At 35.5% G+C, this 19,044-nt stretch overlaps 1 protein-coding gene across 12 annotated transcripts in view; it reads left to right on the top strand.

Moving 5' to 3' along the window:
- Positions 1–19,044, top strand: part of PUM2 (pumilio RNA binding family member 2) — a 96,421-nt gene that overhangs the window by 28,852 nt on the left and 48,525 nt on the right. For 9 of the 12 annotated variants that reach the window (XM_048222456.2, XM_048222454.2, XM_026519420.4 and 6 more), the window contains 7 exons: positions 932–1,040; positions 3,625–3,812; positions 4,390–4,559; positions 7,459–7,729; positions 7,952–8,045; positions 16,011–16,136; positions 18,828–18,970. In XM_048222456.2, the coding sequence (XP_048078413.1) occupies positions 932–1,040; positions 3,625–3,812; positions 4,390–4,559; positions 7,459–7,729; positions 7,952–8,045; positions 16,011–16,136; positions 18,828–18,970 (1,101 nt within the window). The remainder of the gene's footprint in view (positions 1–931; positions 1,041–3,624; positions 3,813–4,389; positions 4,560–7,458; positions 7,730–7,951; positions 8,046–16,010; positions 16,137–18,827; positions 18,971–19,044) is intronic. The other 3 variants (XM_044390514.3, XM_048222455.2, XM_048222457.2) reach the window with 1 other exon arrangement.

Below are 19,044 nucleotides of genomic sequence, written 5' to 3' on the forward strand. Positions count from 1 at the left end.
ACACAGGTAATTCAGTGTGATAAGTGTAGTGTTAGAAGTACATACAGGTTTAATTATGAGAACTGAAAGACTGGGTACCTAATTACGAGCTGAGAGGGAGGAGGTCTTGGGAATGCTTATTTAAAATGCCAAATGCATGTCTCAGAAAAGCAGTCTGTTGTTTTCAAACAAACATATTCCCAGTCCATCTTCTCTGAGTGTCAGGGAAGGTAGAGAGGAGAGGCTTGGATGAATGATAAAGTAACATTAGGAATTAGCCAAATGTACATTTTGAATAATCAGTGAATCATTATATCAACATAATTTTTATGTGCTGTGTGTGTCATATAGATGGTAGATAGAGCATGGGGCTTTTAGATTATTTCAGAAGTATTTGAGGTTCCTTTCTCTGTGTCTTTCACCAACCATAGGTTCCTGATTTGGAATTAATAGATTGCTAGCATTCCAGACCTAGAAGAGTCATGAAGTTAACTTCCATTAATAAGTGAAGTAAAAGTGAAGATGTATTTTCTGTCATGGAAGCTATGGGATAGGAGGTGATCCAAGGACAGTACTTGGACGTAAAGGAGAAGTTTTCACCTTTTGTATAGATGTTTCTATTATTTATATTAAATAAATAAGAAATTTAGTAAATTTTTTGAAAAAATTTATAAAGTCACAGGTTGGTAAAACCATTTCAAACATGTAGGAAAGTCAGAAATGGACCTGGACTAGTGTTCAGGTCTAGAATTACTAGAGCCAGTACCCAAACATTAAGTGGGGAGTTACTTTATTATTAACAAGACAAAATAGAAAATAGCTCTCTCTGAATTTTCCTTAGTATTGAACACTGACTTGTACATATTTGTGGTAGGTTTGCTTTCACCCACGTAGAATTAGAATAAATTTGCAATTAGAATGGAACTTAATTATTTTTTTCCCTCCCGAATAGCTTTTGCCTACCAAAAAGTTTTGGGAACCTGATGATTCAACAAAAGATGGACAAAAAGGCATATTTCTTGGGGATGATGAATGGAGAGAGACTGCATGGGGAACTTCTCGTAAGTTATTTGTGTTATGTGTGAGAATTATGAGTTTACTTGAATATTTTGAAACTCTGTCTACCCCTAGACAGTATTTGGAGCAAATTTTGTGATATCTTTTTTGAAAAATTTTTAAGTCATTACAATGTACATTTTTTAATAGATTAACCCTTATCTAATGGTCTACTTAATAATTAGAAGTGTTTGTCACAGTAAAATATTACTGGATGATAATTAATCAAATTAACCTTAAATTTTGAGTGTGAATTACCTGGGTGTTTCTTTCTTCTCCCTCTGCTCTCCCCTGCCTGGTGCTTTTTCTCTCTCTCGCAAAAATATTTAAATAAAGTCTTTAAAATGAAATAAAATTATGTGTGCTTGAAAACTTGATTGGTAGACATGTTTTAATTTTTGTTTTGAAGGTTCAGTGCTTAATTACTTTATTTACCAGAACCAAGTATTTTTTTAAAGCATTCTGAAGCAAAACATCTTGAGTACAACGTGGTAATGAGAGATTATTTTCCAGATGGATGGTTGGGACATATTTTTGGTGTGTTATATTTGGAGGACAACTCGTACAAGCAATAAAACATTTAAGCAACGTATTTATTTCTTTTAGTGTCAAGCTTGTATTTTTAATTTCTCGTGCCACTTCCTCTTGTACCTTAACTTCTTTTAGCTGTACGGATAGAATTTTAAAGATGAGTATTAGTCTTTACCCAGAGATACAAGGAGATCAGAAATGAATGAAAAAATTAGAATTTATTTTGTTTATAGAACATTGATTGAATGCCAAGTATGTACAAATACGAGTAACATACTCCTTGTCCTAGAGGAATTGTTGTTCTAAGGAAGAGTCTTTCCATGACTGCAGGAGACTTTATCATATAGTTAGCTTCTCTAGCTGAAATTACCTATTTCACCCTCATGTTCACCTATTTTTTGCTCACTTTAACTCTTTACCATTAATATCACTTCTTTTGGGATTCACTCTTGAAACTGGGAAGAATTAATGCCGCTTCTTTCTGTTTCCGTAGTGTCCTGGATCATTTTTACTGATGCGCTTTTACTCTGTTATGATTGCCTCATATTTTTTAAACCTATGATCTCTTTGAGGGCTGGGACTGTCTTGTATGTTCTTGCATTCCCCATACGTAGCACAATGCCCAGCGTACGAGAGACCATAAACCAACATTTGAACTATGTTAATGAGTGGGTGAATGATTGAGTGAAAAAATATAATGACTAATCTCTTGTGGATAAAGGTACTGCAATGGAAATGTTTCAGTATGCTTTAACAAAAGTATATAGTCGTCTAAAAACAGAGTGAATGAAGTGATGGCCAGGTACCACCATGATAGTTCAGCCTCTTAAGGACTAGACCTAATATTGAGTATTACATGTGATAACAAATGAACCAGAGGTAGCTTCTTGGTGCCTTAAAAATTTTGTTTTGGTAAATCTATTTGAATGTTGGCTCAAATGTTTTATTATATTTGTATCCTATTTGTTCTCTAATCTTAAATACTGTTTTTTTCTTTTTGTCATAAAAATGCGTAGAAAAGGTATTCATACCAGTTGAATAATTTTTTGTTAAAACTAAGTGGAAAACTTTTAAACTAGAAAGGACATTTATTTATTTATTTATTTATAAAGATTTTATTTATTTATTTGACACCGAGAGAGAGCACACAAACGGGGGAGGGGGAGCTGCAGGCAGAGGGAGAGGGAGAAGCAGGCTCCCCGTCAAGCAGGGGGCCCAGTGTGGGGCTGAGTCCCAGGATCCCCGGGATCATGAGCCGAAGGCAGATGCTTAACCCACTGAGCCACTTGGGCGCCCCTAGAAGGGACTTTTTTTTTTTTTTTTTTTAAGATTTTATTTATTTGACAGAGACAGCCAGCGAGAGAGGGAACACAAGCAGGGGGAGTGGGAGAGGAAGAAGCAGGCTCATAGCGGAGGAGCCTGATGTGGGGCTCGATCCCATAAGGCTGGGATCACGCCCTGAGCCAAAGGCAGACGCTTAAGGACTGCGCCACCCAGGTGCCCCAGAAGGGACTTTTAAAAATAATCTTCAGGTGACAGTTTTTACACTAAGAATAGAAAATTATGTGATGTTAACTGATTTTTTCCAAACTTGTTTGTGTTTATAGTGTTCTGAATCCGTCTAGTATATAACTATGAGCTTGAGATGTGCCTCTGCCAGCTTAGGAGTTACTTTTATTCTTTTAGATTTCACTTCTAAAGGTTTTTGTTTTGAATTATGACGAATCATGAAGAAAGCTTTAACATTTTAACAGGATGCTTATAGGCAGCTGAGCCTTCAGGTTAATGTTTCTGTCTCCATTGACCTTTCTGGTTTGACTGTTCTCATGTCAGCTTTTACTTTTTTTTTTTTTTAAACCGAGTGGTCTCTCTATTCCCAAGAAATGTGCCCAGGCCGGTGAGTCTCAACAGTATGGAAGCTTTTATATTAAGATTATAATAACATTCAAAATAAAACAATATGCTGATTTTTAAAAACTTTAATATATTTATGTAAATACATTTTGGTTAGTTTAAAAGTACAAATGTGTAATTAATTGTGTTCTTCCTTTCAAACAGACCATTCAATGTCCCAGCCTATTATGGTACAGAGAAGATCTGGACAGGGTTTTCATGGAAACAGTGAAGTAAATGCAATACTGTCTCCGCGATCAGAAAGTGGAGGCCTTGGTGTGAGCATGGTAGAATATGTATTAAGTTCTTCTCCTGCTGATAAATTGGATTCTCGATTTAGGAAGGGAACTTTTGTAAGTACTTTGAATAAAGAAGTATTTAATAATTACTCAGTGGTTATTTGGTTATCTTTACGTCCATTTATTTATTTATTTTTTTTTGGCTCTTCCCAGAGCTCAAGGAAGTCTTGGAGCTGTTGGAGCTCTGGTTTTCTTCTCTTGGCCACTTCTTGAAATACATGAAATAGTAGAACCAATGGCAATATAATCTTAGTCAGCCATGTTACAGAAATCAAACCATATTAATTAAGAAACATAATTTGCAAGATTAAAATTGCTTATTCATGGTAGTGCTTGATGTGAAAGTAACTAAACAAAATCATCTGCATTAAGTAGAATTTTAATCTTGTCTGTGGTGTTACTGCTTTTCCAGCACCGCTATAGTTAAGGTTGCCTTAGCCCTTCTGTTATAAATCACTGTTCTGTGCTCAATTTTTTGGCCTTTGATAAATTAGTTGATTACAAAATTAAACTAAAGATAAAATGCTTTTATTGTTTACGTGCACTATAGCGTAGTTTTAGGTCACCTTATGGTGCCTTTTTTTTTGTGTTCTATTAAATATTCAGAATCAAACAGATTCTTTTTCCTCAGGGCACTAGAGATGCTGAAACAGATGGACCTGAGAAAGGAGATCAAAAAGGCAAGGCTTCTCCATTTGAGGAGGACCAAAACAGAGATCTTAAACAAGGAGATGATGATGATTCTAAAATAAATGGCAGAGGTTTGCCAAATGGAATGGATGCCGATTGCAAAGATTTTAAGTAAGACTTTAACTTTCTCAAGAAGAAAAGCATATCTCTTTAGGGATGATTACTACTAGTTGATGTGATTGATTTAAACATTTTCCAGTTTGGGTTTATTTTATTTCCTTTTGTACCTTGTGTTAATCCAGAAGAAGATTTAATTTTTTTCATAAGGAGTGTTTAGTTGATTATGAACCATTTTTTAAAAAATTCTTCAAAGTAGTCTCTAAAACAGTGCATTCCATTAAAGGAGTAATGTTAGAAGTTGCTGTTACCTTTCTGCTAATATGGTAGTCTAAATTTTAACTTTTTCCTCCCTGCTCAAATTTAGTGAATTTTAGGTTTAATCCGATTTTTCTTAGCAAACTCCTTTTGGGGTTGCTCTTGAGCACCTTTCTGTGGAGTTTCCTCTTCCTTCTATCCCTGTATTGTATCCCCCCCCTCCCCCCCATCTAACTCTTCATTTTGGAAATGAGGAAACATTATCAGCTTAGGAGCTGTGACCTTTCTTCTTAGTATATGTAAATTGATGGTAATACTTAATATTCCTGAAATTAGGAAGTAGGGAACATACTAGAGACTTCAGAAAGTTAGCTTTAAGCTTAGAATTCTTTATGTTGTAACTTCTTAGTTGTCTCTTTATGACAATTAAATAAGTATTTTTTTCTAGCTTTGGTCTCAGATTAGGCAGTGTACATTTACCTAGATACTAGGGGGTTGTTTCTTCACACTCAGTTCCTATACTTCATACTTCATTAGTCAGATGCTTTGGGGCTTATACCTGAAAATGAGCTCTTTCTTTGAGATCTTGTGAACTATGGAATCTCAGTTAACCGAGTATAACCATATATGTGGGTGGTATGCTTTTACATTTATTGCCTTTAACTATGAAAAGCTTCTTAAAACAGTGCCATTTGTATCTACGTGCAAAACAGCATCCAAAACCAGTAAACCTCTTTGATAAGAAATAAATTTAATGCTTTTCAATTTGTTTTAGAACTTTATCCTGATTTTACTTTTCTGCAGTTACCTAATCTGAGTTTCAGTCAAGGGCATGTATTTGAAACTGAGTTGATTATGAGCCCTTCAGAGTATGCATTTATAATTGAAGTGTTAATACACCATTAACTATAGCAAGAAAATAGCACCACTTAATAGCGCAATGCCTTTTCTCTATTACATCCTCTGTTGCTATATTAGACTTCTTTGTATGAAAGGCTATGCTTCTCCATATTAATATGAACTTTTTACATTTATTAGCATTCTAATTTTATTCCATTAAATTTGGGGTATACGTTTAAAATTGTTTATGAATATTTTAGATACATTATTATACTTGATAGTGTAGAAGTGTTTCAGACTAGTAGCTGTAGCCATATGGTCACTATGCTGACATATCACTAATATGTACATTAATTGATACAGCATCAGTATATAATCACTGGAGTGTAGAACTAAAGGAAGGGAAGAACTATAGTAGACTTTATTTTAAAAGGCTAATTTTAAAGATGCTTTCAGGTTTTTTTTTCTTCCCATATATTCTGAATGAAAAACATTTGAATATTCACATGAAAAACTAGGTGTGATTAAAGGGGAAAGGAATTAGAACTTCTACATGTTGCAAGAATAGTAGTGGATTTTTAAATAAAATGTAAGTTCAACTAAATATCTGGAAACCAGTTCTTACAATTAAGTAATTTCATTAAGTAATTACTTTGTAAAATGCTCTGTATACATTAGCAAATTTATCTTGATGTGAAGCTCCTGAACTTGGGGGCAGAGTTACGTACGTGTTAACAACTGGCACTGAAAGCCAGGTAAAATAGTTACTGTCATTTACTTAATGTACTTAGTTTGCATATACATGAACTCCTGTTCCTCAGAACAAACTTATTTCTTGTGAGGGAAAAGGTCTTGCATAAAATATTTCTGTAGAAGAAAAAACACTGTAAATGAGGGTAGATTATGTCTAGAAATAAAGTAAAAATAAGGTTTAGACCATGAAGGATGTTGATAAAAAGAGAAGAGTCAATGCTTAATAAATTTTTTGAGAAAATTAAAGAGGCTTGTTAGTACAGGAAGTTGCTGTTTTATATTAAGTATAGTTTTAATTGATGGGCATACTTAATTCTTGGTAAATATGTTAAAATTTTTTAATCTTTCTAATGATTTAAACTGAAACAATTTTGTGTGATAAAGATGGTTTTTGGAGAGCTGTCATAGAGGCTTTTCACACTTCATTTTTTGTCCTTACTTGAAACAATAAGCACAAGAAGGTTATGTCTTCATCTCATTTAAGAAACTGAGGCCTGGAAGATGTTCCTCAAAATCCTGTTTAAAGACAGAGTCCAGAGTCAGCCTTCGTCTTAGTTCATGTCCTTTTCCATTGTATCCCACATTTTACACTCAAGTCATGAAGGCCATCCTTTATGGCCAGTTTTGTTTTTTTCTAGCCATCATTAAACAAGATATCATGGCAAAATTCTGTGCTGGTGGGCAAGACGAGAGTATGGTAGGTGGGTTTTGGTTTCGAGTCTTCCCATGTTTGTCACTTGATAGTCTACTATTTATACTTACCATTCATTTTGTCTGTGATTTGAGAAAAGTTCTGGGTAGTCTAAGCCTACATTGTGATATTGTCCAATTTTCTTATCTGGAAAATTGAGTTATATCTTTATGCTATTCAAATTAGAGAGCATGATCGTTAGTAATAGAAAAAAACAAAACCATGTCAGTTCTTGAGAGGAAGTTAGAGTAGACAGAAGAAAAATGATGAAGTGGAGTGGCTTGTGACCTTGGGTCCCTCATTTACCCTCTGTATTTTATAACCATTTGTTTTTCATGATTTTCCTACTTTCCCATTCCAGCTGTGACTGACTTCTTTTACTCATAAAGCCTTTCTGTTTTCTTCATATAGTCGTACTCCTGGAAGTCGTCAAGCCTCTCCAACTGAAGTAGTTGAGCGCCTGGGCCCCAGTACTAATCCCCCAGAAGGATTGGGGCCTCTTCCTAATCCTACAGCTAATAAGCCACTTGTTGAAGAATTTTCAAATCCTGAAACTCAGAATCTGGATGCCATGGAACAAGTTGGTCTGGATTCCTTACAGTTTGACTATCCTGGTAATCAGGTACCCATGGACTCTTCAGGAGCTACTGTAGGCCTTTTTGACTACAATTCCCAGCAGCAGGTAAAGCATGACCCTCCTTTAATGAAGCTCCTCTTAACTATGTACTGGTATAGCCTGAAGTGCTGTGAGGCATTCACCTGAATAACAGGAGTGTTCTTAAATACTATATGTTTTATAAACAAAATGTTCTTATAGTTCAGAAAGTGATTGTTTAAAATACACTTCACAGCTTTCTAAACAGAAATGAAATGTGTTGAGACTAATAGTTGTTCTCTCTGATAGCTCTTTCAGAGGACGAATGCACTAACAGTTCAGCAGTTGACCGCCGCTCAGCAGCAGCAGTACGCGTTAGCTGCAGCGCAGCAGCCACATATAGGTGAGTCTTCGTGACTTACCGTTTGGAGGAGACTGTTAGAAAGTCTTGTGTTAGTGCTTATTAGAATGCTTCGTTTTTCTTCTACTGAATGGTGTTATTACGTTTTAGAATTCATTGAGATCAAAGAGTAATTATGTGGCAAGACTAAAGATAACTAGGGAAGAACTTTCTGATTATTGTATCCTTGATTAAATAAAAATCTATAACTTGATGAAAGGTGTCAGCACATAAGTTTTTTTTTTTCTGTGTGAAGTTGAGAGAGTCAAACACTTGGAAATTCAAATGTAGTTATTTAAATCAGATTTCCAAGAAGATTCCTTAAAATATTTTCTTAACTTCATTAAGTTATTTGGTCTTTGACCTTTAGCCTTTAATGTGAATTATTGTAATTATACATTTGTTAACTGCTAAAGCATTGGTACGTGTTGTCCATGTTGGGGTTTTACGTTTGCTTTTTAACTTTTTATTTTGAAATAATTACAGATTCACATGGAGTTGCAAGGAGAGGTTCCCCACCCAACTTTCCCTATATAGCTTCATCTTAATTATAGTACAGTCCCCAAATCAGGAATATGACATTGGTAAATGTATATGTATAGTGTTACATTATTTTATCACATGTAGATTTATGTAACCATTCTTGTGCCCGATTTTAGCCGACCTTAATTTATTTCCTAGTTGGAAAAGGTGTGAATATTCTCCACATCATAATCTATGGAAGCAGGGTGGGGAGGGTGATATACTAAGTTGATTCTCTTCCCTTACTTTTGTATTGTTCTGTGTCAATCCCAGAAGGTCTCTTAGGTCCCAGATTTTTTTTGGTTTTAATCAAAGGTGACCACACATTTCTAGATGGCTTCTGATAGCAGCATGCATTCTTTGCCCCCAGTTTCCTTTATCCCTATACCTAGTCCTTCTTACTGAAATGTAATGATTCCTGGGGCACCTGGGTGGTTCAGTCAGTTAAGCATCTGACTCTTGATTTCGGCGCAGGTCGTGATCTCAGGATCATGAGATTGAGCCCCTTGTAGGACTCCACACTCAGCACTTAGCTTGGGGTTGTCTCTCTCCCTGCTTGTGCGGACGTGTGCTCTCTCTTTTTCTCTCTCTTTCAAATAAGTAAAATTTTAAAAAGAAAAGAACTGTAGCAATTCCTGTGTACTCACAGACTAGTATAACCCTTTTTTATTTCTTAAGGCTTTATGGTACATTTTAATATGTGAACAGGCTAGTATACCTCTTGCTTTTCCTTTTTGAAGTTTTAAATTTTCTCTTCGTAATTGCTTTTTTATATGAACTTTAGAATTTGCGTATTTACTTCCAGAAGATTGGGTTTAAATTTTTAAATTAACTTTGGGAAAATCTACATCTTTATGACATTAAGTATTTTAACCAGGACATGGTGTATCTTTACTTTTGTTCAAGTCTGCTTTTGTGTTATCAGTGCTTTAAAGTTTTTATCATGTAAGTTTGAATATTTCTTGATAAGTTTGTTCTTAGTTATCTTTCGCTGTCATTGTAAATGGTCTCCTATCTTTTATTAAATCTTTAAATGGCTATCTATGAAAGCTCTTTGTTAGAAAATACTAAATTCTGTGAGTATATTTTCTAATTGAATCTTTCTTGTGTTCATGGAATAAACAATGTGTTTAATCTCTTAACGAGCTCTTTTGATTTGCTAATGTTTTATTTAGGATGTCTGCATCAGTAATGTGTACATGAAATTTGTCTTTAAGTTTGTGTGTTTTCTTGCATTTTTGTTAGATTTTAGAATATGATCACTTCATAAAAAATTTAGAACTATCCCCCCTTTTAATACCTTAGAGTATTTGAAGTAACATTTGACTTCTGTCGTCTTTTAAAACTTGGCTGAAGTTTTTTGTGAAGCTATCTAGGAAACCACTCACATAAATTTGAAAACCTGAGTAGAAATGGAAATCAATCAATCTATCTTTCTTTCTAATTTGATTTGATTTGATTTGATTTGATTTGACAGATAGCGAGAGAGGGAACACAAGCAGGGGCAGAGGGAGAAGCAGGCTTCCCACTGAGCAGGGAGCCCGATGCGGGGCTCGATCCCAGGCCACTGGGATCATGACCTGAGCCAAAGGCAGATGCTGAACGACTGAGCCACCCAGGCACCCCGAGAAATGGAAATATTTCTAAGCATAATTTACCAAAATTACCTCCACCTTTTAATCTTTTTTCCATAGTTCATTGTTGACCATCAGTCTTATTATCCAAGTTTGCCTAGTCATCTTTTGGCCATTTTAGAACAGCATTGTGCAATAGAAATATAATATGTGCCACGTAGAATTTTAAGTGCTTTTATAGCCACATTTTTGAAAAGTAAAAAGAAATAGGTGAAATTAATTTGAATATAGTATTTAACCCATTATGTCCAAAAATGTCATTTTAAATGTGACCAATATAAAACTTAATGAGAAATTTAAATTCTTTTCTTCATATGAAGCTTTTCAAATCAGGTATGCATTTTTCCACTTTGAGCAGATCTCAATAGACTAGTCATATTTCAAATGCTCAGTAGCTATATGTGGTTGTAACTATCGTAATAGTGTGGCTCTAGAAGATTCTTCTAGAATGGGGATTGACAAACTTTTTTTTATAAAGGCCTGGATAGGAAATATTGTAATTTTTGCAGGCCGTATAATTTCAGTCACAACCGCTCAACTCTGCTGTTATAGCACAAAAGCAACCTTAAATGACGTGATGGCCGTATTCCTATAAAATTTTACCGTGGACAGTGTAATTTGAATTTCATGTAATTTTCATGTGTTGGAAAATTATTTTATTATTATTTTCAACTATTAAAAAATGTTAAAATTGTTCTTAGTTTATATAAAAATAGGTAGCAACCTGGACTTGGCTCATGGACTGGGCCAGAAAGAGACAATAGATACAGTATATTTTTATTTTTTTTAAATAGACATCTTGGTTACCTGGGTGGCTCAGATTGTTGGGTGTCTGCCTTCAGCTCAGTCATGATCTCCAGGTCCTGGGATTGAGCCCCACATCAGGGTTCCTGCTCAGCAGGGACTCTGCTTCTCCCTCTGCCACTCCCCCTGCTATTGCTCTCTCTTTCTCTCTCAAATGAATAAATAAAATCTTAAAAAAAAATAAAAATTAAAAAACAATAGACATCTACATTGAAAAGGGAGAGAAAGAGAAAAGAAAAAGGAGGGTAGTTTAGATGGTTGGGAAATTTTTGTAGTATAGGAAATTGAGACATAATCTATAGGAGTAAATCAGAAATAAACCGTATGGCCTGCAGAGGGCTGTAAGAAGGGCAAACAAATAGAGGATCTGTGGGCTACCAGGATTGGAGTTTGAGTCACGCTAACCATGTGTGATAAGAGCACCCAGGTTACAGATACAAGTAAGACTTGGTTTGGAGACTTACATTTGTGATGTGTAGTTGGCAATCTTGATGCCACCTGATGGACAGGTGAGTATAAGAGAATCTGTCAGAGCATCACAAACAAAATTCAAGGTGCAAACAAGAAAGATCAGCTGGAAAGCAGTCAGTCGTGTAACAAACAGAATTTACACCCAAGATGTAGAAATAAGAGAACCTTAAAGTTTTGGAAAGAACTTTAAAAGTTGATTCACAATCTTAGGAGATAAAGAACTTAAGCCATCAAAGATCAGTGGTCTTGAAACAACAAAATGTTGTGAAAATCGACCATTTCAGAGTCTTGTAAGTAAAAAGACCTAGGTGGGCTTCATTATTGAGTAACTGTCACCTAGCATGAAATGAACTGGAGAATAAAACTTAGGAAATCTCCAAGAACACTAAACCCATAGTAATCAGTATTTGGCAGAGGCGAGGAATTAGAAGCTAAGGAGTGGAGTAGGTAGTAACTAAAGATGTGCAAGGCACAGAAGACTAGCTTTTCCTGAAGCCTCGAGTAAATGTGGACACATACTTTGGGAGAAAACTCAACATTATAAAGGTGTCACTTCACCTAAATTAATTTGTGGATTTAATGTATTCTTGGTTGGAATCCAAGTAGGATTGTTTTGGAACTTGAAAGTTTGTTTTTGATGTTTGTCTTAGAAAAGTAAAACGAGAAAATTAATGGAAAACTAAAGTGGAAAGAGGGGGACCTACTCAACCATATTTCAGAAGTTACTATTTTCAGTGATTAAAACTGTGTGGTCCTGGCCTAGGTGTATACAAGTAGATAGTAGACAAGAACACTTTGCATTAGATATATGTACATGTATGTGTGTTTAGTGTGCAATGGTGACTTTAATTTACTTGACATCTCAAATTAATGATAAAATAATGTATGTGGAAAATAGATTGGATATAATTGGGTCCTCTTCCTGATAGATTAAAAATTTAAATAAGAGGGGAGCCTGGGTGGCTCAGCAGGTTAAGAGTCCGCTTTCAGCTCAGGTCATGATCTCAGGGTCCTGGGATTTGAGCCCCACTTTGGGCTCCCTGCTCAGCTGGGAGTCTGCTTGTCTCTCTCCCTCTACCTCTCTCCCTGCCCTGCTCATGCTCTCGCACACTCTCTCTCAAATAAAATCTTTATAAAAAATTTTTTCTTTGTTTTTGGGGCGCCTGGGTGGTGCAGTCGTTAAGCGTCTGCCTTCGGCTCAGGGTGTGATCCCAGCATTCTGGGATCGAGCCCCACATCAGGCTCTTCCGCTAGGAGCCTGCTTCTTCCTCTCCCACTCCCCCTGCTTGTGTTCCCTCTCTCGCTGGCTGTCTCTGTCAAATAAATAAATAAAATATTTAAAAAAAAATTTTTTTTTGTTTTAATCTCTGGTTCTTTGTCTATCAAAGAGACATAACTTTATCTTTCTCATTTAAATTTTTTTAAAACATTTTATTTGAGAGAGAGTGAGAGCAAGCTTGCCTCTGAGCAGAGAGTATGATGCAGGGCTTGATCCCTGGACCCCGAGATCATGACCTGAACTGAAGGTGCAGACGTTCAACCAACTGAGCCACCCAGGAACCCCCAAAACCAAACAAAAACAAATTTTTTTAAAGATTTTATTAATTTATTTGACACACAGAGCCAGAAAGTACAAGTGGGAGGAACGGCAGAGGGAGCAGGAGAAGCAGGCTCCCCGCTGAGCAGGGAGCCTGATGTGGGCCTCTATCCCAGGACCCCAAAATAATGACGTGAGCCGAAGGCAGACACTTAACTGACTGAGCCACCCAGGTGCCCCAAACAAAAAAAAATTCTTAATGCTTTATTTTACTTCTCAGATTGACAACTGTTTAAAAAGTTGGGTAATGTCCAATTTTGGTAGGAGTCTGAGTGGCAGCATTCTCATTCTCTGATGAGAATATAAATTGGTACAACGTTCCTGGAGAGTAATATGGAAATGCTGACCAAGAACTGATAAATATTTTCCCATTTATGTGAATGTTTATAAAGATACAGTGATAACGCAGAAACCCTGTGTACTTAAAGCATAATAAGAGCACTGTTATTTATAACAAAAAATAGTGAACCATCTGAATATATAGCAGTAATAGACTGATTAAATCACATTCCTCCTATCTATTAGAAAGAATGACCTGATAGATTATCTGTTGTCCTAGAAAGGGACCTATGGTTAACTGGCAAGTGAAAAAAGCATATTAAAGTATCATTATAGCCTATAGTATAAAATGTGTGACTGCGTGTGTGTGTGTGATCATTTAAAAATGTATATTTATACCTGTGTGCATGTATAAACACACAGATAACAAACATTTGTATGTATACATGTATGTGCAAACATTCAAATATGTATATATTTATTGTAAATACACAAGCCTATTGTTTGATGTGTAGTATGTCGTCAATATTTCTTAAATGAATCGTGAGTTTAAAACACGCGAGAAACATTTTTTCAACAGAAGTTTCAATATGTATCCATTAGGTCAAACTAATTCTTGTTTTTCAAATATCTGAAAGTTCGTATCTGCTTTATAACATAAATGTGGAGAAAAGCTATGTTAAAATTATTTCTAAAATTGGAAAATTTAGAAGGATATAAACCAGTGGTCAGTAAGGGTACATGAGGACTTTGGCTTCACATTTTATATGCTCCAGTAGTATTTGAGATTTTAAAAGGAATCTTTTTAAATCATAAAATATGAAATATAAAAAGATTACATCTTGACTTTGAGATTTTGTAGTGATATGAGTGGACATGAATACCGCTACAACCATTGTTTTCTGCTGTGATAAAGACAATTTATGGCAGAAGGAAATCTTGAAACCTTTGCCCTTGGGTGTAGTTAAGGATGCAACTCTGAGCAAATGATTTTTTAAATAGTGCAGGGATTTTATTGAACTTTCTAATTCTTCTATTAAAAGCAGATTTTTTCAAATTCCTTTTTTGTGCCTGTGCATGAAATAAGTGTTATGGGTTATGGCCACTGTTTTTAGAAATTAAATAGATTTATAGAAATTAATAAATTAAGTAGAAAACACGTTATGTTGGAACTTCATAAGGATCATTTTTTTGAGATTTTCGTGGCATGTATATGTATGTATGGACACTAGGTCAACATGAAATACATTTCCTATTGTGGGTCACGGTCAAAACATTTAAAAACTGCTATAGTGGGGGCGCCTGGGTAGTGCAGTCGTTAAAGCATCTGCCTTCGGCTCAGGGCGTGATCCCGGCGTACCGGGATCGAGTCCCACATCGGGCTCCTCCGCTATGAGCCTGCTTCTTCCTCTCCCACTCCCCCTGCTGTGTTCCCTCTCTCGCTGGCTGTCTCTCTGTCACATAAATAAATAAAATATTTTTTAAAAAAACTGCTATAGTGTAGAATGAAGTTTCTGTACCTTGATTTTAAGGTCTAGATTTTAAGATAAGTGCTCCTTTTGAATAATTTTTTAAAGTTATTTATGTCCACTTTATATTCCTATTCCCCCTTCTTAATCATCTTTCTTATTTATTTTTAAAGATTTTATTTTTAAGTAATCTCCATACCCAATGTGAGGCTCAAACTCACAACCCCAAGTCAGGAGTCATATGCTCTATCGACTGAGTCAGCCAGGCACCCCATTAATCATCTTTTAAATTGAACCTTTTTGAGCTCTTTTAACTTTAAACACACCCCTTTTATTATTTCCTCACCTTCAACTTGTCTCCATTATTTTCCAGAGAGACAACTCTGGCAGTTAGTACCTTATGGTAAATGGTATACACAGTGATTCCTTGATACCCGCAGTCGTCTTGTCTCTCTAATAAGTACTGCAAATGAGTATTTTAAAATCTTTCGTAGCCTTTACTAAAATCACATTGGCATACTTTAAATGCAGAAGTGGCCTTAAAGTCACCATACTGCTTAAAGCCCTTTACTTTTCTTCTTTTATTTTCGGGGTAAGGTCCAAACTACTTAACATAACCCAGGAAGTATGTCTTCCTTCTAATTATGACTCGTTTTGTCTTGGCTTGCCCTGTAGCCCCACTTCATCCTACCCACTCCTTCTGAAGCTTAAATACCCCTTCTCTCTCTGCCCATAGCACTTACTATACTATATTCTAATTGCCAGTTTGCTTGTTTGTTTTTTTCATTAAATGGATTGATTTGTGAGGGCAGATTGTATCTGTCTTCCTCACTGTTGAATCCCTAGCTCGTAATATAGCTTAATAAAGATTGAATGAAAAACTATTGTTGAATAGTAGTAGTTCTAGCTCTCAACATTTATTGTGTGCCTGTTGCGCTAGTTCTGTATAGTCATTTCACATTCAGTATCTCATTTAATTCTCACAAAAATCTTCAGACGTGATACACCTATTTCATAAACAAAGATTCTTAGAGTCAGGTTGTGTTTACATGCCCGAGGTCACTCAGTCAGAATTTGAACCATTATACACACTCTCCTCCCCCACTCCAAATTCAGTGTAGAAATTATTTTACCTAATGAAGAAAATCATACTTTACATTTTCACTCATTATTTCTCCCTTTTTAAATACAGCTGGTGTATTCTCAGCAGGCCTTGCTCCAGCTGCATTTGTGCCAAATCCATATATTATTAGTGCTGCTCCTCCAGGGACTGATCCATATACTGCAGCAGGATTGGCTGCAGCAGCAACATTAGCAGGTAACTTACTATTCATCCTGTCGCTTATTATGGATTTAGTTTTAATTCTGGTAAAGCTTTATTTTTGTCTGTTTGGGCAATTTGAAGTTCCTAGGAAAATGAAACATTTATCTAAAATGAACTGAAGTTTCCAGAGAGTGAGTTTACTATTTTTCCTATTGTAATGCCAGGAAAAAGCCTAAGCCTGGTAATAACTCTTTTCCTCATGTACATAGTTGATTTACATTTCAGTTTTGTAGTTTCAAAAATTTTACATTGTCAACCACAGATCTTCCTTTTTGTGACCAGTTCTACTACCTGCAGAGACAATGCAAAGTAAAGTCACTTCTCATAATAAAACTGGGGGTGGGTGCTATGTCAGGGAGAGTATGAGGTAAGGAGCTTCAGCAATCTTGAGAGAATGAGTATCTAGAAAGTAGTTTTAGCAGTATTAAAATGTGCAAGCTGACTAAGGGCAAAATGGAGGGATGGAGTTGGAAAGAACTCCTGTCAAAACATGAAACTACCATTCAAAATCTGAAATGAAAACCAAAACTATACAATGTTATGTGTTAGTGGTACTGCAGTAAAGCTGGGGAAAAATGTTTTTAAACCCAAAACTATATTTATTGGTTATTTAAGTAACGAAAGTTGTGTGCTGGTCAGGCACCATCCCATTGAGCAAAGCCATTTGTTGATCTTCTGTAGGGTTAGGCGGAGGTTATTTTAGGCTGAGTTGGGTCTAGACATGAATGAGTCTTAGGTATGGGTTATTCGTTGGTCACAGAGGCAGAAACAGGGTAATACCAGCTACAGATGTGTGTTCACTGGAGTGAGCCTGCCAGTTGACTTTCATAACTCTAGACTACCACGATTTTTTTTACTTTGTTCACTGATACGAATTGTCACTGATGAATAAGACAATTTAAACACCACTTCTCATAGTTATTATCATGACCATAGAACAGTTAGTCTGGGACTTTTTTTTATACTCAAAACTTTGTTTTAAGCAGTGAAAGAAATAAACGTTAATTTCAAATTCTTGTTTGATAGCTTGTTTAGCAGACTGAAACTAACCTGTCATATTCAGTAGTTTTTGGTATAGATCTGCCTGTGATTCCATAAAGAAGGGATGAACTGTCTTGATGCCATTTAACTGGATGTTAGTATGTAAAGTTCTGGTGTATCATACAATCTATGGAATCGAAAGAAGCCCTTTAAGAAATTGTTAGTTTTGAGAGTAAACACTCTAGGCATTCTGGACTTAGGCTTTTGTAAGACCAGTGCTACCCAGTAGAAATATAATGTGAGCCAGATAATGTAATTTAAATTTTTCTAGTAGCTACGCTATAAAATAAATAAAAAACATAAAATTAATTTCAATGTTTGATTTAGCCAGAATACCTAAAATATCATTTTAATGTAATTTTAAATTACTAATAAATCTTTTACATCCCTTCCCCCCCAAGCACCGTCTTCAGAATCTTGTGTATATCATAGTTATGGCACATTTCAGTTCGGGCTATCCAAGTTCTTAAGTCTTCAGGAGTCGCAAGTGGCTTCTGGCTACTGTTTGGACAGAGAGGTTCTAGTTCTATCTAGATAGAGGTCTGACTCTTCTTTGATAATGTATTCTTCCTTCATAATCCTGTTAATAGTTCTCATTGTAGATTGTGTTTATCTTCAGAAATAAATTTTACCTTTAAATTTTTAATGCTTCTTACTTTAGTTGATTCAGTCGATTGTACTGGCCTTTATTTTCCTCCAAAACAAAGTAAAACCAAGAGTTTAACATTATAAAATACTAAATAGCTATACTAAAATCGTAGCAGTGGAGTTTTAGGCCGTCTTTGTTATATCAGTAATCATGACATCTTATCAGCTTAGTGGTGGGGCTTTATTGTATATGCTGTTTCCTCTCCTGGAAGCAAATGTTTTCTTAAATAAAGTAGAATAGAGCAATAACAATTCATTCTATTTTTCCTACTTCGCTTTTTTGCATGTCTGTGTTCTCTGTGCTTTATATTACCTAGTTCTTTCTTGTCTTGACTCGTCCCATTTTCCTAACCACATAAACACTGAAGTTTCATTTGTTTTCGTGTGATTTTCAGTTGTTTTGCGAGAATTGTGACTAAGTCTGTTTCAAATGTGAATATATTTAATAAAAACTTAATTTTAAATTCAGGATTTACAATTCAAATAACGATTATAGCAAGCTTGGTACCAGATGTTCCCTCGTTTTAAGTTATAGATTGCAAATAAAAAGATAAAAGTATTTTTGTTGTAATTCTTTTCAATAGTCAGAAAATGACCTTTTTAAAGAGAATTTGAATTGAACATAGTAAATCTTACAATTAATGTTCCCTAAAAATATGTTTGCCAGTATCAAACCCATAAACTGGCATTCAGGAAATGTTGCATAGATGTCTAAGTGTTCTGTTAATTCATTTGGTCCTCTTGACTTTAGCTTTTCCATCTCCATTAAGGACGCTGCTGTCACTCCCGAAGACTTTTCTCTTTTAATAATCATATCTGAATCAGAAAAAAATAGAAAGTATGTATCAGGTGATAAGTGGGTAGAGGATTATAAGGACATCTGCTCTAAGTCTTACAAACTGTTCCTTTTTATGATCTAATGGTAACTGACTTCATTTATCTATGAAATGTAAGTAACTTTTTTTTTGGGGGGGTGGGGTGGGGTGTGGGGTTTAGGTCCAGCAGTGGTTCCACCTCAGTATTATGGTGTTCCGTGGGGGGTGTATCCAGCCAATTTATTTCAGCAACAAGCTGCAGCTGCGGCAAACAACACAGCAAATCAGCAAGCAGCATCACAAGCTCAGCCTGGACAGCAACAGGTATAGGCCTGCCTTCGTTAAATTAATACCTGGAGAGTCTTTGAAATTCCATGAGTTCCTTGTTTTCAAGATCT

This window comes from Ursus arctos, unplaced genomic scaffold (assembly GCF_023065955.2).
Source record: "Ursus arctos isolate Adak ecotype North America unplaced genomic scaffold, UrsArc2.0 scaffold_8, whole genome shotgun sequence".
Taxonomy (NCBI): Eukaryota; Metazoa; Chordata; class Mammalia; order Carnivora; family Ursidae; genus Ursus; species Ursus arctos.